The 21,995-nt window shown below is 53.4% G+C and overlaps 2 protein-coding genes across 3 annotated transcripts; one reads left to right on the top strand and one right to left on the bottom strand.

Moving 5' to 3' along the window:
• Positions 1-586: 586 nt before the first annotated feature.
• Positions 587-6,990, bottom strand: LOC104258193 (arf-GAP with dual PH domain-containing protein 1). Its single transcript, XM_009813183.2, has 12 exons — positions 6,926-6,990; positions 6,632-6,788; positions 5,508-5,638; positions 4,502-4,593; positions 4,330-4,412; positions 3,502-3,614; positions 2,927-3,073; positions 2,407-2,490; positions 2,000-2,062; positions 1,417-1,488; positions 703-934; positions 587-615 (listed from the first exon to the last, which is right to left on the bottom strand). Exons 2-12 carry the CDS (start codon positions 6,720-6,722, stop codon positions 587-589), a joined length of 1,137 nt encoding a protein of 378 aa, XP_009811485.2. The 5' UTR covers positions 6,723-6,788; positions 6,926-6,990.
• Positions 6,991-8,274: 1,284 nt separating this feature from the next.
• Positions 8,275-11,997, top strand: NOL12 (nucleolar protein 12). 2 transcript variants are annotated; one of them, XM_059816914.1, is made up of 7 exons: positions 8,275-8,357; positions 8,453-8,558; positions 8,765-8,813; positions 9,284-9,423; positions 10,257-10,262; positions 10,410-10,510; positions 11,161-11,997. In XM_059816914.1, exons 1-7 carry the CDS (start codon positions 8,281-8,283, stop codon positions 11,330-11,332), a joined length of 651 nt encoding a protein of 216 aa, XP_059672897.1. In that variant the 5' UTR covers positions 8,275-8,280; the 3' UTR covers positions 11,333-11,997. The 2 variants fall into 2 exon arrangements, with proteins under 2 accessions (XP_059672897.1, XP_059672896.1); XM_059816913.1 differs by lacking the exon at positions 10,257-10,262 and having other exon boundaries at positions 9,284-9,426.
• Positions 11,998-21,995: the final 9,998 nt, after the last annotated feature.

The following is a 21,995-nucleotide window of genomic DNA, read 5'->3' as shown; positions in this document are numbered from 1 at the left end:
AAGCTTTCAAGCCCACACACAGCAGGAGGAAACAGGCCTCGCATTTGGCTGTTTGTTAGATTACATCTTTAAGTGACCTTTCTCAACTGCAGTTCTAACTGATCAAATATCCAGATGTTTCACATCTCTGTCGCCAGCAGAGAAGCCATTTCTTGTCTCTCCCAGCCCAGCAGCCCCTGCAACCCGCTGGGGCATAGCTCCAGGCAGGTAGCTGTTTTCTTGCGTAAGGTAGGTGGCTGTCTGCAGCTTCATGCAGGAGTGATGCTAGGTCCCATGTCCAACATAGCAAGTGCCAAGTTTTCAAGGCCTGATTGACAGGCAAGGCCTTCCAGCATCCAGTCAGATCACAGCAATTTAACAGTGACAGGTTGCACTGAGGATTCAGACTCACAAAGTCTTGCACTTGAAAGGAAGCAGCTTAATTTGGTCCCCAGAACAAAGTGGACCATCTATGGGGGAAAAAAGTGCTTAAAAGGGTGCTTCAAGAGCACTGTGTTTCTCTGACGTCAATCTCCTCTCCTCTCCTGACAGCCCACCCAACAGCATCAGGTAGAGTCGAGTCATAGCGAGGTTCCCACATGGCTTCCTAGGATTTAAACTTGAAGTAGGCTTCAACTGTAGTGAAGAAAAAAGGTGGTGCATTAGGGCAATACCCTGAACCGGTGTGGCGGGAGGGGAAGGAAACAGCCTCCATGCACTTACTTGCATATTCCTGCGGTGTCATGGCCTGGGTGATAACGCTAGTGAAGGCTGCAATCCAGTCCAGCTGGTCAGTCTCCGTCTCACAGGTGAAGAGGTATTCCCGGTCAGGGGTGACAATGGTGAGGCCATAGTGCCAAGAGAAGTTGCCCTGTGTCCCCGAAGGCAATCCCTTCTGGATGCTATAGCCATTCTCTCTGCTGCCCACAAACACCTCACCCTTAGCAAATGCATCCTGCGCATCAAGAGGGAAAGAGAGGGATTTATAGAATCCCAGAAGAACCAGGGAATAACATCAGTGCACCTAAGGGCAGGAGAAGCATAGGTGAGGACCAGGGTTGTACCAGCAAAAAGATTTGAAGGTGTTCAGGGTATTCAGAAGAGCAGGGAGGCAGTGGCAGAAAGGAAAATTTAAGAGCATAAATCTCAAGAGGTCTGGGAGAGGAACTGCTGCTCCTGCCTCTCCATGTCACCCTCCTCCCCATCACCACCTTTACACTGCTGCCCTCCCTGTTCCTATTGTCTGCAGGCAGTGAAACAAACACAGAAAGCATGGAATGAACTAAGGTGGATGGAAAGGGGAAGACCTAGAGTCCATTCAGAGCAGCTGAGGAACCTGCAAGCCTCCCTTACTGCAGAGCAAAGACTCTGGTTGCACTTTGACCCTGCCCTCAGCACTGTTGCCTGCAGCTGCCAGAGGTCAGATCTCCCCCTCACCAAAGGATCTTTGAAGTACATGAGCCTGCGGTGATCCAGCGTAAACCAGCGCTTCTTAAAAGCTTCTCTCTGCTGTGAAAGAAAGAGGTGACATATGTAAGGGGACAGTGCCCTCTGCCGTCAGCAATGCTAATGGATACCCAAAATTCATCCCAACCACTCGAACCAAGCCCCTGCCTGAACAGCAACCTCCTCCTCACCCTTTCTGATCTGAGAGTGGGGATCAGTATCAGGTTTTTCAGTCCCAACTGCTGTCCCCAACTCTTGGACTTCTGTGAAGGACCCCAGAGTTGAGACAGGAGAAATCTAGACGCTAAATACCTGTAAGGTCACGCACATACAGACACATGCAGAGAGAGCTGTTGTTCTGGGAGAAAGCAGGGACTCTGGCTTCATCTACTTTCACATGTGTCCTTCCCCTTCCTTTTATTCTCCCCTCCCTTGGTGCACAGACACTGTTCCCACGGGTGTCTAAAGAGTCGGGGGGAATGGGGAAAACAGCAGGAGAAAAACATTGAAGTAGGGAAGGTCAGTGGCTCTCTGGCAGGTCCCGGATAGATTTTTTTCTCCCACAGCAGCTCACCTTGGGACCAGTCTTCTCCATGTATCCCTCCTTCAGGAAGTTTCTTGTCAGCCGATTTTTAATCTAGCAAAAAGGCAAGAGTAACATTCACTTAGCCACGTTTCTTTGCTATTCACTTTCACCCCCTACCCTTCCTTCTACTGCCCCAAATTCACCCGCCTTTTAAATTCACGTTTGCAAAACTGCCTAGCCAGGAGTCACTTCTGTCTCCAAAGTGCCCAGAAACAGCAGAGAGTGGTTGTTCTCTGGCCACGGCAGGCCCTTTTACACACACTTTCTCATCCCTCTATCTAAACGCTGCAATTTCCACTTCTGTACCTGGGGATCTAACAGTAACTAATGGGCTCTTTTATCATGTAACCGAGGACCAGCAGGAGACTCAGCACTGAGCCCTAGCGCTGCCTTACCTCATTATCGCTGGCAATGGGAAATGCTACCTTCAGATAATGGAACTGCACAGAACGAATGGCATTGAACCAGTCCACTACCTCCTGAGAACGGAAAAGGACAGGACAGAAAGCTTAGCCAGAGCAACAGTGAGCCATCTAAATTCACGCAGCTGCACCGAACCCTATGTTAACTACAAACACAGCCAGGTCTTCCTCCCCAGCACCTACAGCTTCTCCTTCACACACACACACACAGCCAGCACGGCTGCCCCATTCCCCCCATGCACAGACAGCACATCTGCACATCTTCTATGGCAGCTCCTCCCACATAAACCGACTCAGCCAGTGCTCCTGCCCTGCTCCCTGCAGCAAAACCCTCCCACAGACACACAAACTCATAGCCAGAACCCCCACCCTGTTACCTACAGCAACTCACACACGCACACCCCGTCCTACCCATGCTTCAAACTATTTAATACCAGCAGCCTTCTCAAATCACCTCAATTGCTTTACAGTGTTTGATGCTAAAAGAAGATACCTTTCCACTTTCATGGTAGACAAATATATTCCGGGTCTTGTTGTCTTTGAGATAGGTGATCTGCAGGCCATTGGGGTTCCCAATCTTCACTGGCTGGAACGTAGCATTGATGACATCTATTTTAACATTGATTTTGGGTTCTTTGGCCTGAGAACAGAATGGCATTGGTCATGCATGAGCAATCCCAGTGGGAAAGACACCTGAGCTGACTTAGTGGCATATGGCAGGGTCAGAGAGTGTTAAAAGGTAATAACTGCCCCTTCCCAACAAAACTGTTTCCAGAGATGGTGCAGGATTAAACAACAAGGCAAATGGATAGGGGTGAAGTGAAAGATCAGCCCTTTTATCAGCAGTGAGGGAAGGGTGTAAGGAAGCACAAAGGGAGGACGTGGGGAAAATGTCGCTCTGTCAGTAGAAAGGGGACCCCTCTCCTCAGTGACATGTTTCTGTTATCATCCCTGGTCTGAGATAAGCAAGGCAACCTCAGAAACATGCACAGGAAATAAAAATGTCTCCGTGACCCCGCTGCCCTGGCTGAAGTATGCACTGAGGTGGGAGTTGACCACCATACTCACATCCTGCTTGGTGAAATACTTCAGACATCCCTCTCTCTCAGACAAGAGGAACTTGCGGGGTAGGAACTGCCCGTTGTCTCGGCCTCGCTTCCAGAGTATGCCTTCCTTCACCCCTAGGAGCAGAAAGGCCACTTTTAAGAGCATTCCCCCATAGGCATGGTAAGCATCAGAGAGCTGCATGCAGCCTGGGGTCCCAGCCACACCTCTGGGATAAAGCACATGATGGACTATTGCCAAGACCAAACACCTGAGAAGGAGAGGTCTTGCCTCTGACTTACAACTGAAGATGGTGGTGTTCCTGGGTTTGCAGCCCAGATAAACGATCACCAGATTCCCAGATGCTTCCCACATCCTAGTCCAGCTCCCACTACTGTCTCTGACAGCATGTCTCTCTGGTAAACACCAGAGTCCTGGCCCACGCAGACCATGGCATGGGACCAGAACTCTTTCCACTTGACTCTGCAGGCCCTTGGGCTCCCGTGCCTTGTGTCACAGCATTGGCAGTGACATTTCAAAGACAACTGCTGTGGTTGGAGGGGGTGGCATGCAGCAGGACAGAAATTCCCTACTGCAGAGGTCTGGCTCCACCAGGACAGCAAATGCCTTCAAAAAATGCCAGCTGGTAATACCAACCTTGGAAGCAACCCATGGCAGTACTAACCTACGCTGCCCACAGTTTAAGATCCCCCAAAACAATGCCCTGTAAGTACCAGCTGGGTTACGTGTGGGATTTGCAACACTGACACTGTGAGCTTTCTCCTCATGGTGCACGAAAGCTTCCAGCGAAGGCAACAGGCAGGATATTTTGATGCTGTGCTCAGCTCTTACCATCAGAATATGGCAGCTGTTTTCCCGGCTCGGTGAACTCTTTGCGTTCATATTTGGCTCGTATCCACTGTTCTCTCAGCACTCTGGGGAGAGAGGTGACAGATAGCTCAGAAACAAACTAGAGGAACCCAGAACTGCCCTTCCCCCTTTTGCTCTGTATGCAGCAACTTACTGGCAGTCATTGTAGGTTGGCTGGTAATAGTAAATAGGGATGTGAGCTTCATATATGGCTTTAGTCACAGCATTCCCATGCTCCGCCAGAAACTGCAAAGTTAGACAGAGAGTTAGTGCCTTTCCTTTGATGCAGACTGATGTTGGGCTTTTTCTTTCCCGACCCACTACAGGGCTAGATGCACACTGAGATCTAATGGAGAGTTCTCTTTCCTGTCCATTGCAACATCCCAGCAAAGTCTGGCTAGAGAAAGGTGGGTCTCAAAGTTCTTGTCTACTCTCGGAAGTTACACTGACTGCACCTTAATCAACAGAATGCCATAAATGTCACTTCCGTGGGGCTGGGTGTGCACACATTCGGTGGATTTGCTGCCATGCCCCACAAGTCCGGGGAGACTGCGTTCAATGGCAGCTCTGCAATACTGTCTGGGAGGACATTCCAAACCTCTTCGCTCCTCTCCAAAAAGCAGAGAAATACAGATTATTTTCTTTGGATCTCTGGAAAATTTTTTCAGTCCCCTGAAGATTAATGCGTTGAAAGGGGTGTAACAGAGAGAAGTCAAGTTCCCTTAAATGCCATTTTTCTCAAGAGATCACATTATGTCTGGAAACTCTTCTTGGAGCATGGAATTGCCCAAGATTTTCCCCTCGGACTGCTGAAACCAAGAGGAGACATTGAGGCTGAATGGTGCTGGCGAGTGGGAAATGAGTAATCTGGAGTGACAAAGACCCTGAGCCTTGGCAAGATACCTTGCAAAAGCTCTGCATTTGCCATAAAGTAACAGGACATGGGGAGACACATAAGGCATCATCCCTCTCCCAGTGGGTTATGGGGAGTTACCCTCGCTTAAGTATCTAGAGCATGAGTAGCAAAGGGACTACGTACCAGACTAAATCTCCAACTCTGTAAGGCCCAAGAGCTGATTTGCTCCTTCATGCTCCAGGACATGTTAGTGCATGGCCTAGACCCAGCCCACCTGACATACTAGTGGGAATAAAAATCTCACCTGCACCTGAGCATCATCCCAGTGGTCCATCTTCAGGGATTTGACTTTGCTGATGCTAGGGATGTTGCGGTGAATTCCTGAGCAGCTGAGGCATATAAAGACACCCAACGTAGAGGACGCCCAGTCAGGATCTGAAGGTATAAAAAAGGGTACGACTAGAGGTGGTAAATTCCCCTGGAAGATATGCCTCAACTGAGAACGTAGTCTGGTGAAACACGGAGCTGAGTGACCACAGTTTCATCTGAGCTGATTAATTAACACCCAAGGTACAGGCAGGAAAAAGCATAGCTACTAGTCCCCCATTCCTGCTGCTTCAACCACTTCATCTGAATCTCCATTAACCTGAACTTTGAAAAACTCCAAAGTGCTCTGCGAACTCCCTTTGCATAAAGTGTCACCCAAGACGAAATTGAAACCACCTCTGGGAAAAGACTCCAGGAGCTGTTTAGTGCAACACAGCAAACCCCCAACAGTATTTAGCTCGGGAAGCGGAAAGCAGCCTTGAATCCAAAATTCTCCCTGGAGAATTTAAGATAAAATGGTACTAATTAGCCCAGTCTTAATTTGGCTTGGGTGGTACACTCCACGTGCCCCTTTCGGGAGGAGTAATGATGGGTGTTTTTAGCAGCGCTTGTAGGATCTCAAACTGGATACCCTTTCGAGAGGGCAAGCCCTTCAGTAAAAGAAATCTCCAAGGCGCCTGTGGCAGGTTGTCAGTTCATAGCTGAGTCATGGAGGAGACAATGCCCTCCTGAATCATGCCTTCTTTCTGGAGCAGTTAGGATTTCACCAGAAGTTTTCCTGTCAGGTCCTGACTGGGCATGACCTTGATTTGTATTTGAGATCTGACATGACTACAACCCACAGTGCTGCAGCTACACAGCCCCTGCTCACCTGGCACTACCGAGTCCCCATCCTTCTCCTCACCAGTGCTGTGGCAGCATCTCCTTCCTCCTCCCTTGCCAACTCACCTCCAGGGAAAGGAAGCAAATATTCAGACGGAGCAATGCCTCTCCTCCCTCTCTGCCCCAGGCTCCTGTGCAGTCAGATAGCTGGCACCAAACTGCTGCTAGAGACCAGCTCCCTGCCTCTGACTCTTCCCCCAGCAGCCCTCAGAGACTCACCTGGCTTCCCGCAGTCTGCACACAAAGAGTTTTCCGCTCTTCTCCACACCTCCTTCAGGGTCTTCATGCTCCTCTCCTTGCCTCCAGCCATCACAACCAAATGCTATCCCTCTGGGTAGGGCAGGGTCAGGTGGGCAGCTGCCTGCACCTTCTGCACCTGTGGGCCAACCCACTGGGTTGCCCAAGGGAGAAGCAGCCACCAGAAAGCCAGAAACTCTTGCAGACAGATGAAAAAAGGGAAGGCAGGAGAAACTGTAAGGTTAATGGAAGGAGCGTGGAGGCCTGACGGTGCACCTGAGCCAGCTGAGAGCAGGCAGGGACAATGAGGCTGGAGGCTGAAGTGCACCCAGACTGTGAGTGAGGAGGACGAGACCCACCCCATGGGCGTGGAGGGAAGTGCAGCAATTAACCACAGAACTGGTTTTTCCGCATTTCTGCTGGTGAAAGGACAGGCCAGGAAAAGAATGCAAGCAGCAAGAGAACTGATAAAGGCAAGGCGGGCCTGGATGAGGGGCCACCAGGCCATGTCAGGACTCATCAGGCTCTGTGGGCTGGGGGGTTGGCTTTGGTTGCCCCGCAGTGCTTCAGGAGCTTCCACCAAAGTCAGGTGGCCACCCCACAAGCGTTACACCCAGTTTTAAGGTGAGGACTGGAGGGAAAGAAAGGTTCAAGAGTTCAGCCAAAGTCACTCAAGCCAGCAGCCAAGAACAGGGCAGTCCTGATGCCCCCACCTACTCATGCCTGTACCCCTCTCCACCATCGACTACAGAAACCACAGCTGTTCAGCCAGGTCCTGCATCTTGGAGACTCAGTGTCAGAGCTGAAATCCATCCCCATAGTTGCCCCCCTGCCTAAGAGCAGCACAAGAGCCACTGACAGCAAGCAATGACAATAGCTTGAAATAAACTCTCAGACCTTTATTGAAGAAATGCAGATGTTAAATATTTGGAAGAACGACCTTTATTGAAAAGATGCAGATGTAAAATACTTGGAGGAGTGACAGAGCGGGTCTTAGGGTGAGAGACCGGGTGCTACGCTGGCCACACAAGGCAGTGCCATAACAGCCTTTTGCCAGGAGGGAGCTGAAGAGGAGTGGGTGCTGGAGGCACCCAAGCCTGAAGGAGCCCCCTGCCCACGGCAGGCTGGATGCCAGGGCTGGTGGCAGACACCTGCAAGGTCCATGTCAGCAGATTCTCTTCTGGCCCCAGCTTGGGGAAGAATGTGCACCAGGAGCAGGTGAAAGGACACACACAGGTCCCACACAGCGGTGGGACAAGAGAACCCGATGCCAGCCCCACCCTGCTCCTTCAAGCCACCATGCAGCCAAAGCAGTGGCCCTGGTGTGCCCTCCCTCCCTCCCTCCCTCCCACTCACCCCACAGCCCACCGCAGGTGATGCTTAGGGTCCCCCCACACCCTGAGACCGCTCCGCCCTCAGCCCAACAGCGGCTCAGCCGACGAGGGCCGCCCGCTTGAGACCTTGTGAGGAAACCAGCCCCTCATGCGCCTCTACCCCGCGAGGCGCGGCGGCACAAAATGGCGGCCGGGGTAGGAGGCTGCCCCTCACGGCCGGAAGGGGCGGGCGGTGGCGGAAGGGGCGGGCGGTGGCGGCGGCAGCAGCAGCGGCACCAGCGGAGGCGTGGGACTGCCATGGGTCGCAAGAAGAAGAAGGGTCTGGGCGGCCGTGAGGGGCGGCTGGTGGTGACTTTCGATGAGGAGAGGCGGAGGTGAGGCCGGGCGGGCCCCGGAGGCGTGGGGAGGGAGGCATCCCCCGGTGACGGGGTCGCTAAAAGCCGGGGTGTTTCTGTGTTGCTGGCGACAGGGAGTACCTGACCGGCTTCCACAAGCGGAAGGTGGAGCGGAGGAACGCGGCGCTGGAGGAGATCAAGCGGAAGCTGAAGGAGGAGCAGAGGAAGATGAAGGAGGAGGTACCCACACACACCTCCCCCGGCCCTCCGTGGGAGAAGGGTCCCCCTCTTCCCGCCATGGCGGGCTAGGAGCGGGGCAGGCCGCGGGGACCAGCCCGCGGGGTAGGAGGGATCTTCGGGCCTCCCCTGCCCCGCTTGCAGGGGGACGGAGCCGCTCCGCGGCTGGAGCGGCAGAAGCGCCGCAGTGACCTGTTTCCATCCCTTAGCGGCACCAGGAGTACCTGAAGATGCTGAGCGAGAGGGAGGAGGCGCTCGGTACGTGCCGGCCGGTCGGCCCCCGGCAGCGGGGCAGTCGCTTGAGGGGCGGGAGGTGGGCGCCCATGGTCCGACGCCCTTGGCTAGGTGATAAGAGCTGGAGCAGGGGCGCTCGCACACTGTCCCACAACATCGGCTCCTCGGGCCTGTCATGTCCCCCTGGGGGGACGGGGGGCGGCAGTGATCTGAGCGGTGACCTCTGCAGCCCTCTGGCCCTGGTGGGACAGTGGGTTGGGTGGGTTGTACAGAAAGGAACCATCAGGAGGATATCTCCAAGGTGTTACCAGGTTCTCGCTGCTGGGAGAAGGAGCTTGCCCTTCGTGCTTGTAGTGCCAGTGTTAAGGCCCCTCTGCCCTTTAACCCTGCATGCAAAGGCTGCATCCCTGCCCCTAGCATGGCAGTGCAGGAACAAGAGAGCGTATCTTGTGAAATTTAGGCACTTTGCAGTACAGGATTTCTTGTCTCCCCAGATGAGGCTGATGAACTGGAGCACTTGGTGACGTCGCAGACAGAGTCTGTGAACATCGACCACCCAAATCACATTGTAACAGTGACAACCATCAGTGACCTGGACCTCTCGGGGGCGCGCCAGCTGGGACTGACCATGCCTGTGGTAAAGCATCTTGCTGCCTCTCTGATTGTATCAGCCATAAACATTTTTGGGGCTGGCTAGGTAGGGATGGTACTCCCTGAATATACCCAGAGACTTGCAGCTGGCTGGGAGCAAGAATGAAAAGGGAAACTCATAACTCTCACATTCTTACACAACTTACGTTGGGCCTCTAAAGAGGAAGAAATGTACTACGTGAACAGCTCACTCCAAACCTCCCTGGAATCCTTTGCTAGTCCCAACTGACCTTGCGTAAGTGAAAGGTGTCACAGGGCTAGATGGCGAGAATGTAGTATTTTAAAAGCTGATACAACACAAGCAGCAAGATTTCAGACTTTGTGGCATGGGCTATCCTCAACCTCTTTCCTCTGTTCTGTCCAGGAAAAATTACTTTTAGCATGAGGAAGGATATCTCTCTCCATTATCTTGTGCTTAGAACACAAATAAGGAAACCATTCAGTTCTGGTTGTGGTTGCTTTTATTCTCAAAACATATTGTAACTGAGATCTCATATTTGTTTCATAGAGGCTTTCAGGCTCTGGTTGACTTGTTCCTTTTGATGTTCATGACTTGTGGCTGGATTTGAGCTCTTTGGGGAACTGTCTGTTAACCTTTTACATTTGTAAGGTCATCTAATCTGAAAATCCACTTAAAGAGGTTTTGATAGTAATTTCAGAAAAAAGCTGAAACCTTCAGTTCATAGTTTAGACTTCAATTGCATGGCCATTAAGATCATGCTGAAGTTTTTGGATCTTAGGGTGGATTACTGTAGGACTTCTCACTGGTTGTCGCTTTCTGAGGAGCTGCAATAAGAAACTTTGAGATTTGGACAGCAAGGGGTGTGGAGAATTAAAAAAAATCCATCCATGACTAGATGGTTCACAAAACAGGATGAAACAAAGAAGGCGGCAGAAACACCGGAATCACAAAACTGCCTGTTTTAATGTGTTGATAGGGATTTGTTTCTCCTTTGCTCCCTTTTTAAGGGAAAAAGTGATGGATCAGAAGAAGAGAAAGGGGAAGAGGTGGTGAACAAGCCTGTAAGAACAATGCCCAAGAAGTCCAGAAACCCCTTCCTGTCTGAAAAGTATGTATAAATTCATTCAACTCTTTGCTGGTAGGCTCTGCAAGCTGATCAGGAGGATCTTGCGTTCCCTGATCAGTGGTGTGGTCGCAGGGAGGGGGTGCTGTGCTGCCTGGGCACCGGTGGGCAGGAGCCAGCAGAGGGCACTGGCAGAGCACAAGCCTGCCCCTGATGCTCCATTGCCATCGCGTTGAACCCTGGCGACAGCAGCAGCAGCAGCAGGAGGAGGATGTGGTGCAGGGCGGGCTTTGTCCTGAACTGTTATCCTCCAGATACTGCAGGGAAGGGTGTATTGTAGGGTGCAGAGTTTGTCTCTAGGATTGAAGGTCAAAATACCCTAAAGCTCTGGCATTCTCCACATTTTTTCAGTATCCAGGATTTACAGCTGCTTTCGGGACTCGGAGAATTACTTAACTCTGTGGTGGCTGGCCAGCCCACTGCTCAGAAAATTAATTTTGATTGTTATTGCATGTGCAGGTTTGCAGGTTTCCTGCCCTGTCAGGATGATGCCCAGTACAGTGGTGTTCCCCTGGGGCTTGCCATGGCTGGCGTCCATTTCTGCTGGGCCAGACAGGGCTCTCCTACTGTTGTGGTGTCGCCTTGCTCCTGCAGACTTTCGTCCCCAAACATTTCTCTCTTCCTGCCCTGCACAGGATCTCTTCTCTTACTGCTACACTGCACATGCACAGCCGGAAAAAGACGAAAGGAAAGCGACCCCAACGTGGGCAAGGCCCACGCAAGAAAACGCAGAAATCCATCACAGGGCGAACCACTAAGACTCAGCGACGGAGGCTGACGGGCAAAATGGGCCGCGACCAAGATTAATGGAGAAACTAGTGCTTGGACCAGCAGCTGGGACAGCACTCCACATCTGGCCTGCCGTTCTTTGGGGCTCCTTCATTGTGAGCAAGGGCCTTGTTTACTTGGCTCTTTGACCAGCAGTGAGCCCAGTTCAGCCTTCTCTCACCTCCTGAGCACTGGCCAGGATCACTAGACGCTCTACCGATTTATTTCTGCAGTGATCTTCAGCTAAGTGTCTGGGTGCCATGGTCTCTAAAAATAACTGCTGGGGGTCAGTTTCTCTATTTGGCATAACCCTTCTATCCTTGGGCCTCCCCTTCCCGAGCTGATACTTGGCTTTATCAAAGGAGAGGATCTGGGGCTGAGTGCAACACACACATTGTCAGGGCAATTTATGCAACTAGGAAGAGCTCTGCTTCCACTCATGCATCAGTGCCCAGGCATTTCTGCTGTGCAGTAAATCCTTTGTCCATGGAGACATGGTGTCATCTTGTCTCATGTGTTTCTTCTCCAGTGCCACACCTGAATGCAGGGTTACTTTTTGTTTGGTACCTTTGCCAGGTGAAAGTTGGTAACTTTGAATAAATCTTTATGAAGTTATTTTGCTAAGAGAAAAATATTTGGGACTTGCTTGAAGCATAACAGCAACTGTGCTAACACCAGTACCAGCTGGAAAGAGGGGAGATGATTCCTGGTGCTTAAAGGATATTGAAATCCACTGACGCTTGGGAAATGGAATAGCTAGGAGCCATTTTTGCAGTAACACAGAGCCAGCCAGAGCAGGAATGGCTCATTTCATTGTCTGCTGAATGTGCCGATCTTAACTGCGATAGCTCAGAGGAGTATGAAATGCCCTTGCTGTATGTGTGTGGCCCTCTCCGGGATGGGAGTGGCAGAGGCTGCCCTTTACCTCAGGGCTGCTGCAGTCATCACCAGTTAATTGCTTTTCTTCTTGGGACTTCAGTATATGTGTTTTAGCATAGATACCTTCGGCGGGGGGGGCAAGGTTTGAATGGTTGGGGGTAACAAATGCTGGTGGCAAAACCATGAGTGAGTGAATCCTCTGAGGAGGGGAGTGAGCCTAGGCAGCATGCCCCCTCCCTTGCCGCATGTGTACTGGCAGGGAAATGACAAAGGGAGAAAAGACCTGTGTGGCTAAAACCCACCAGAGAATTGGCAACCTGGCAATGGGCAAGTATGTAGATTCCCCATGCCAGAAATGGGAGGGGGAAGAGTAAACCAGTGCCTGAGGCTTCATGGAGGAACATCAGAGCAATGCTGATGGCCACCAGCTGCTAAAGCTAACTGCACCAGCCTGATGTATCTCTCGTCATATCTTGGAGCATGCACATGCAAACACACAGAAATTCTTCAGAGTGTGTTGGGGGGTTGGGGTTTGATTTCAACACTGAGAGCAGCTACACAATTTCTGCTGGAGCATGTTGCTCTGGAGGGAGCTCTGACACACATGCTTGTGGTGAGGAATGGGGTCCTTTTGCACCTCCCTTTCTCCTCTGAAGAAGGTAAATGGCAGCGAAGTGGATACTGTTATCCCATGTGGCACCAGTGCCTTGTGCACTTGGACTCTTAGTCCCATCCTGAGCTGAGGCTTGGTGCTCTCAGGCACTAAATCTGAATAACGCTGGTCACATCATAAAAGTGCAGTGTGTGTAGTTTCCTCACCTCCAAAATAGCTGTGGTGATCTTCCCTTACTCTGCCTTAAATGCCACTCCAGAAAGCTCATGGCGTTTAATGCGCCACCTTTCCCTTCTGTCTCACCTCGGAGTGTTGAGTGCTTCAGAGCTGCAGAAACACTACTTGTGGGCAAGGCTGAAAGTGATGCATCCGAAGTGTCCAAGTGGTGCCATGTGTGGAGCACGACATGTTTCTTGTTCTGGTTTGGGAGTTACAGGCTCTAGAGCCGTTCTGCAGGGGTTGGATTTGAGAGGTATGTAGGAAGGAAAGAGAGGGAATTTCTGTTTGGAGTGGTGCGCCACGCCAAGGGGACTGCGGCTCAAAGCTGGAGGACAGTGTGTGACACCCTTGGTCTGGGTCGTATGGCAGCTTTTTCTTTTCTCTGGGACGTAGTGCTTTGTGGCGTGACCGTGGGCAGGAGGTGACTGGCATTTACCCCCACCCCAGGAGTTTCCTCTGGTACTGGAATGGCTGCTGTTCAGGGAATCTACAGTTCGTGTGTTTGTGAAATCTGCTGAAGTGTGGAGTGTGAACTGTGGGTTGGGTTGCTTTCCGCAGCCTGTAGACAGCCTGGCATGGTAGTTGGGACAGCACTGGATTACCTCTTAATAATCCTGCTGGGATGTTAAGAGTGACCTCAATAGCAGTTCAGTGTTTGTTGTTTTGCTGCTAGGTGCTTTAGAAGAATCTCTCTTTTAGTTTGTTTCTCCAGCCTTAATAACTTGAGCCTTTGTCAAGTGTCAGCTGAATTCTCCAACGGCCTCTTCCATGTTCTGAAGACTTCCAGCTCCTGCTGGAAGTTGTGTTTTCACATTAAAAAAAAAAGCATATGGAAAAAGTGAGAACAGAACTGTTAAATCCTATATTGTGCTAACCATCAGGATTGTTTGCTGCACTATTGATTTCTCCATTTGATCGATTAAAGCTTTATTTTGTAATGTAAATTACTGACTCAGCCCTAGCTTGCTGTCTTTGTTATGCACAGGGTGTGCAGTCGGGCTACCCCAGGATATATTGGATCAAGGATATGAGCTCTCACATGCAAGTTAGTGCATTAAGTGTTTGCTGGACAGATCACAGTTCATACCAGACTGTGGCTTAAAATTCTTCTTGTTTGCTGCTTCCCCTTGTTTTCAAGGTGGGTTTTAGCATTTTTGTTGTTCCCCCCCTCCCCCCCCAGCTGCTCACAAATAAGTTCCAGGTGTTCAGGAGGAAGCCACTTCCGAATATAAGGTACCTGCAAAAATCAGCATGTTAGTGCAGCCACTGCTCTGAAAAGGAAAAGCAGAGAACAGCAGCTCCCCCTTCCACAGCTTAGGCACAGGCTTTTCATGCTTCGCTCTGCAGCTAGGCCACCTCAAGCACCTGCATGTTACTCATGCTTGCACCTGAGGGCTCACACGGAGAGATGCAAGGCTTTAACATGGGCTGCCACGCTGGGCTTTCCATGCATGATGGCTTTCGCTGGCTAGACTGCAATTCCGCACACGTGCACACACAAAAATATAATTGGGATTACAGAGGATGAAAACCAGACTGGGAGCCAAAAAGGTCAGACAGTTGGGGAAAAATAGGAGCGCAGCACAAAGGAAGCATGGCTGCAGTGTGTGCACGAGCTATGTGATAATCAGTGCACTGTATTTATTGCTCTTAAGGAGCATATCAAGCTCAAGGCTGTACCCAGTACAGTCCCACTGCTGCTTGGAAAGGAACTGGGGAAAAAGTTACTGGGAGAGTGACAAGAGCTTTTGGGGACTAATGGAGCTGAGTGACTGGGATTGTTCGGGAAAGACAGGGTTGAAGAGTGAATTGCAGACTGCCTTCAATTGGTAAACAAAAAGTGAAATTAAGCTTTTTTTTAACACTCATCAGGACCGGGAAGAGAAGGAAGTTGAATTGTAGCAGGGGCAATGGAGGACAGATGTTAAGCACGTTTCACTAGGAATAGCGAGGCTCAGGCAGGGCTTGTGCTTAGTGGGTAAAGCCCAGGTTAGACAAACCTCTCCGGGGAGTGCTGTGGGTAGGGATGACCTCACTTTGGAGCTGTGCTGGGGACACGGTGACGCTGGGCTGCCTCGGTGCTTGCAGATGAATCCACTGCTTTGGCACGTGTTTCAGGTTTAACCTAACTAGTTCCCGGGGTGATGCTTGCGGAGGGCAGTCCCTCGGCAGACAGTGAGGTGGTCCCGGGGAGGAAGGGCAGGGAAGAGGCGGGGGGATGAGCCGCTGCCCCCTCCCCAGGCCCAGCCTCCCCCCCAGCCCCAGGGCCGCCAACCCCGGCCGGGTCGATCGCCCGCCCGCTGCCACCGACACGTGGATGCCCGCACCCGGGGGTGCAATGACGCTGAGCCTCCGCCAGCCACTCAGAGGGCGATATTCAAATCACTGCTTGGTGGCAGCCAATGATGGGGAAGGGGCGCGGCCTCGCTCCCCGCGGTTCCCACGGCGAGCTTTATTGAGGGGGGAGCGCGGCAGGCGGCGAGGTGCTGGGAGCCATAGGGAAGCTAAGGTACTGGGGATACTGGGAGCACTGGTCATGGCTGGCTGCCTGCATGCCTGCCAGAGGCCCTGGGGATCACAGCACTGTCCTGGCAGTAGGTCCCAAGGGATGTGGGGAGCAACGATTTGCCCATCAGGCAGTGGGGCGCCATGGGCTTTGGCCACGGTGGCACTCCATGGCAGGGGAGGGCAGCGATGTTGGGGTGTTTTGTGCTATCTCCCTGGCAGGTGAGTGCTTAGGCTCCTGTCTGGTATTTTGCATGAACGAGTCAAGAAAATATGTCCCAACACAAGGAGGGAGGCTGCAAGCTTGGCACCAGTGCAACTTGCTGTGTTGCAAATGAGTGCACTGACAAAAATTTTAGTTTGGTTTTGGCATTGACAGTTGGATCTGGTTGTTTTGGGTAGTAGCCATAGCCTTGAGCAGCCGCTCTGACTCAAGTGTCCATGTTTAGGGGAGCAGTGGCATGTTCAGATCAAGGATGCTGGACTCATCCCCCACTGATTTCTTGTCCTTCTGTTGGTGCCTCCTCCAGAAAAATTAAGCGGAGCCCTCCCAGCACAGATCACGTCCTCAAATCCAAAGACTCGCTTTCAAACCATGCGGGACAGAGGAGGTGATGGTGGGCAGAATGCTTGCAAAAAGTCAGGACGGAAGTGTGGAGCCCAGCTGTTGTGCTAGCAATGCTTGTTGCCCTTCACAGTTTTGCAATTGACTGTCCTACAGGACTAAGAAATTTTGGTGGGATCAACAAGTTTAGGAAGAGCCTCAGTGGGTTTCCAAATTTCCTAAGCTGCTTACAGCTATCCCTTTATGAGCAACATAGTCAAGAATAAAGGTTTCCTTTTTGTGCCTTTTAAGAGAGCTTGAAGGAAGAAAATTTTCATGAAACAAAATAGCGGGATGAGAGCATCATTCCCTCTGTTTGCAGGGACTCCCAAATTGCAGGGTGTCGGTAGTCATTTGAGGGTTCTCCCTTCTAGAAGAGGTTCCTGCTGGAGCATACCCTTTCATTATCTATAGTTATATGGATCACACTGATCACCTTGCGCCTGGATGCCCTTTGATTCCAGTATTGCCAGCTGAGAGTAGCAAACTTCCATCTGGGAATAACATTCCTGTTTCCACAGGAGCCTGAGGCTGGGGGATCCTAAGGTCTCTTCTGCTGCTGCTGTTCCTTCCTCCTTTTCCTCCTGGCTGCCCCCTGCCAGCAGCCCATCAGCCAAAGATCTTCGTCCCTGCTATGGACTATGTCTGGTTCGGTAGATGATGTGCCCTGCATGAACTTTGAAGCCAACATATTTGCAAAGAGCCTGTGCCAGCACTGTTTCCGAGCTGCAGGGGCTCACCAGCATGCTATCCAGGTGAGCTCCTCCATCCCACCTGGAGGCTATGAATACTTCATTAAGCACCCCTTTGTTCCATGTTGGGACTCCATGTGCCTTTGTAGAGATGGAAATCCCTAAGACAAAGACTCAGCTGGGCTTTCTAGATGTCTTTGGGGGAAAGCTTCATGGGGAGAGAGTCTTCCCATGCATGGGAATCCATCATTTAACTGTGCCCAGGCCAGAGCTGGGAGCCACCTTAGCAGGGAGGGGCTGGACACTGAGTACAAGGGGCTTGATAGATCCTGGAAGGGAAAGCCAGGGTGTTGCAGATGCAAAGCTACAAGGAGGGAAGGGGGGACTGGCAGAGCAGGGACCCACCCTGGATTAATCTCTGCTTGATGCCTGCTGGCATTTACAACCTGCCTCACCTAAAATATGGTTCTGGCAGATGTCCCTGTGGCTCCTGGCTGTCAGCTTAGGGCTGGGGCTGAGTCCTGTCCCTGGGGCATCTGCAGCGAGCTGTTCCTGGAGGGGAAGGCAGGAGGGGGATAAATCTCCAGCGACTTTGGGCTCCGGATACCTCAATCCAACATGGTCCTTCAGCACAGGACACACAAGCTGCTTGGCTGCCTCCAACCGGGCGACAGACGGTTTCATGTTCATGGAGGGTTTCATGTTGTTCGCTGTCCTCCAGGAGCAACTGGCCTGGGATGATGAAATAGTAATGAGCCTCCCTCTCTCTTTCTCGCCCCCTCCCTCTCTCCCCCTGGCCCTGGGCCCTCTAAGGTTACCTCAGCCCTTCACCCGTGATCTGCTCAGAGCTGTTGCCTCTGAGCGAATCCCGGCACGGGCAAGACGCCGGAGGGAAGGTGACATGGACAGCTGGCTCCCCAGAGCCTCCCTCCCTGCTGCTCATAAGCCCTGCAGGTAATGGGGCTGGGGAGGAATCCGAGATGCCTGCAAGCCCTGACAGAGAGAGGCTGGGGCTGCAGCCTTCCCTGCAAAAATTGCCCTCCCTCTTGGCTCCGTTGCCTCTCCCCAGGCTATCTGGGCAGCAAGGGAGAGTGGCCACGGCATCAATGCTGACGTTGGGGGGGGGTCCCTGAGCCCTCATCCACACGTGCTGTCTCTGGGATGCCTGCAACATTCAGCATCAAATAGGAGCATGCTAGTTCTCTCTGAAGTAGGAGAAAAATCTCAACAGTGGGCTGGGTGAGGCATCAAGAGCCCCAGAGGCCGTGCTGCTCGCGGAGGAGAGAGAAGAAGCAGGTATTTCCGAAGGGCAGCCTTCCTCCTGATCCTTGACGTGCTGACAGCACCATTGCATCCCCTTCTTTCTCGCAGGAGCATGCCGTGGAGGTCACAGGACGCGATGCCAGCAGCGACGCAGACCCAGGCGGGCCCTGGGACGCCCTCCACATTTTAGCACCCCAATGCGAGGTATACGTGTGCGTGGGCCCAGCGGAGGGGACGGAGCGGTGAGTACCAGCCAGGAGCCGCACTGCTCCAATGAGCCCCCTTGGTGTGAAAAACGGAGGAGGGGGAGCAGGAAGCCAAGCAGGGAGAAATCGGATGCCTTCTCCCTGATGCTCTGCACACCGCTGCCTGGGAAAAAGGGCTGAGCAACCCCCACACCCTGCCCTGTAACCGAGTTCCTCTTGGCTGTCCCAGGAGAGCTCAGGGGGCCACCAAAAGAGTCTCCTTCCTCCTCACTGCTTCTAGAGCAAGGCTGGTGGCCCCAGGATGGGCTCCCCAACCTGGGCTCACCCAGTGGATAGAGAGCCAGCATGGCTTGGGCTGCTGGCACTGCTGCCCTCCCCTGAACTCTGTGGGCTGTGCTGACCAACAGCTGTCCTCTCTCCCTGCCCCACAGCTGGCACGAGAGCAGGGGATATCCCTGGCTCAGCCCGGGAGCTGAGGGTGAGCACAGAGAAAACGGCACCGAACCCAGCACCTGTGCCGAAGCCAGCTCCGCGCTTGCCAGGGTGAGATGGGGATCTCTCATGGTTTGGGTTATTTTGGTCTCCCCAGCCCCCTCAGCCTTTCAATGCCAATTCTGCTGGGCACATTCAGAAGGTCCTGAGATGCAACGGGAGATCAGCTGAGACCCTTAGTCCCCACAAAGGAGGCTCTCTCCCTAAAGAGCATATGAGATTTGCTCCTGGATTCCCCCCCATGCAGACCTTCTTATGTTGTTTCTTGCCATGCCCATTGATGTTGGGCTGGGGTCATCTTATGGTCACCCAGCTCTTCTCCAGGTTTTTTTTTTTACCAGAAGCTTTGGACTGAATGGGCTGTAACTTCTCATATATGCTTTTACCTCCTTCCAGCCCACAAAAGCTACCGGTCCCTATTGCAGAGATCTGCCCTATCTTGTCTCCCAGGATGGGGAAATGACCCGGTTGTGGGACAACACATTGGGATCAGGCAAACAGGACATGATGAGCTACGCCGGCCACAAGGAGGAGGTGCAGCCACAAGGCCCACAGTTAGACAGACCCAGGTGGGCTCAGCCCGTTCCCTCTGGATCCTGGGTGAGAACCGAGACCCAGGGCTTTAGGAAAGAAATCTGCCCACTGAAAGCAGGTACACTTGGTTTGCTCCCGTGTGAGATCCTTATTCTGGTTTGCTTTCCACCTGGGGGTCTCTGAAGTTCACGGCAGATCTGTATTTAGATTTAGCATCTCTTTACCCAGTTCTGGTCCCAGGAGGCATTTGATACCTCTGTGGGCACCATGCAAAGGGATAGGCTCAGAGTCCATGTGAGGGCATCTCTGTGTGTGCTGACCATGAACCGTGGGTGTCCCGGGTATTCTCTGTCTGCATGGTTTGGCATGCCCTCGGCTCACAGCACTGTGTCCCAGTGCTCCCACCCCACCTGGAGGGAGTCTGGGTTTTATGTCTGCCCTCCTGGACCGTTTCTAGCTCTCCTCCGAAGACCTGCTTTGCTGTGGACGTGGTGGCATCCCGCGTTGCTCGTGCCTCCCCCAGTAACGGCCTTCTCCCCGTCCCAGAGCGTCGTCCCGCCAGCCAGAAGCCTGAGGAGAGCTGGCCGAAGCATTGCATAGAGAGCGGCTATTTCTCCCTGGAGCGCTGGAAAACCAACCCTCCTTGGGCATCCACCCCGCCACGTGCCCCTGCCAGCTCCTCGCTGGCCTGCAGCGACCCGGCGGGCAGTGGCAAACGCCTTGCCGGCTCACGGCTTCAGGAGCCCCGCGGGCACCCCAGCAGCGGGGCTGCGGAGGGGCAGCATGGGCTGGAGAGGCAGGAGTACACGGTGTTGGCAAACCTGCCCAAGCCCAAGCACCTTGGCCAGTGGGATGCTGTCAACCGCTGCAGCTCCCGCATGCTCAGCCCCGGCCGGGTGGAGGTGGAGAGGATATTTGGCTGCGAGCGCAGGTGAGAAGCAACGGGTGTCTGCAGTAGTAAGCGGTGCGGGCTCACACCCCTATGCTGTTGGGGGCCCCCCACCTCCAAATCGCTGTGCCTCAGGGAGAGAGCAGGGCTAGATGGAAAAGCTCAGCTTTAAGCTGTGCTTAAATTTCCCTTAAAGCAAGGGTTGGGTTTAGGCTCAGCACCTCCTGGTCTGGGGAGCTCTCCCAGTGCGGCATGCAGGCAGCAGAGGCCACTGGAAAGGTGGAGCGAAGCTGCACCGCTAGAAGTGGAGGGAGTAGTCCACCCTCCTTCTCCTCCCAGCTGCCTCCTGGAAGCCACAGGATGTGCTGCAGAGTGGGGCAAGCCGCAAAAAGGGGGAAGGAGAGAGGTGGTTCCTGCTCCCAGAGTCAGTGGCTCCCCAGGGATCCAGGGTCTGCTGTAGGAGCCACACAGGAAAGGATTGGGGATGCTGAGAAGTCCCCAGTGCTGCTTGGGTCTTGGCTGGAGAGGCTTGAGTGGTTCCGGTGTGGGTGGCACAGGGCAGGAGGGGACATAAACGGGGGACCAGGGAAGCATCCTGGGGCAGGTAGGTGAGATGTGAAGGAGCAGATAGAGGGAAGCTTATGGAGTAGTGTGAAGAAGATGTGAGTGAGGCAGCAGAACACACAAGCTGGGGTGGTTGAAGCGATGGGGACAGGTCAAGGGAGAGGCTACGGTGCACACGGTGTCTGGGGCTGGTGGAAGTCTGTGGGGTCAGGCTCAGCGGGAGGAGGGTCCAAGGGGGCTCTGCCTCCAAGCTGAGCCTCGCGGCAGCCGGACAGACTGTGTGTGCCCACAGGAAATCGGAGACCCTGGAGGCCTTCCAGGCCCTGGAGGAGGGCCGCGTGGACCGGCTCGATGGCAAGACCCCAGTGCCACGCGGCAAAGGTTGCCTAGTTCGGAGGCAGTCCAGCCCCAGCCTGCCCAGGGAGGTGAGGATTGCCCGCGTGGTGGGACCCCATCCCAACTCCCCAAGCTGGGTTGCTTTTCCCTACCATATTTTCCTCTATTTCTGCCACATGCTTCTCTCTTCCATTCCCCTGTTCCCCCTTCCCTGTATTCCCAGCCCTCCCCTTGCCACGGACCTGGACTCTGCAGCAGCCCCTTCACCCTTTGGGTGCAAGAGGCTTCTCTTCAGTACAGGCTGACTCCGTGTACAGGGATGCAATTGCTGTCTGGGGAATTACTTAACAAAATCATCTCCTAGACCTAATCCCGTCTTGTTCCCACTCACTGGCATTTTTTTTTTAAGAGGACTCTGCTCTCTCTCCCCTGTGTCCCTAGGGCCAGCGGCTCTCCTGGCACCTCGAGCAGCACAGCAGACACCCCAAGGAGCCCCTGCGCTCATCCAGCCCAGCTCGGCATCCAGAGAGGGCCAGCAGGAACCAGGGGGATCCCCTGTGCCCCACCAGCCCTGGCTGGCTGTTGGAGAAAGGCAGCCAGAGCCCGCGCTCCACAAGCCCAGTCTGCCGGTCAGAGAGGAGGGCAGGGGAGCCCGTGAGCCCTCCCTGGCGCTCAGAGAAAAGCTGGAGGAGCCGAGGGGAGCCCAGCCGCCCCCTGAACTTGGAGAGGGGCCGAGCTGCCTGGCAGGCCCAGGGTACAGGGCAAGCTCCGGAGGCAAAGAGCCGAGGGGACTCCCTGCACCCCGCGATCCTCGGGAAGGGCTTGGATAACAGCAGGCTGAGCCGGGCAGGGCCGCCGCCACGGTCTCTCAGTCCTGGGAGACGTACGGAAAGCATGTGGAGAAGC

Source organism: Gavia stellata, chromosome 4, assembly GCF_030936135.1.
Source record: "Gavia stellata isolate bGavSte3 chromosome 4, bGavSte3.hap2, whole genome shotgun sequence".
Classification (NCBI taxonomy): Eukaryota; Metazoa; Chordata; class Aves; order Gaviiformes; family Gaviidae; genus Gavia; species Gavia stellata.
This window is presented reverse-complemented; position numbering and strand designations above follow the sequence as displayed.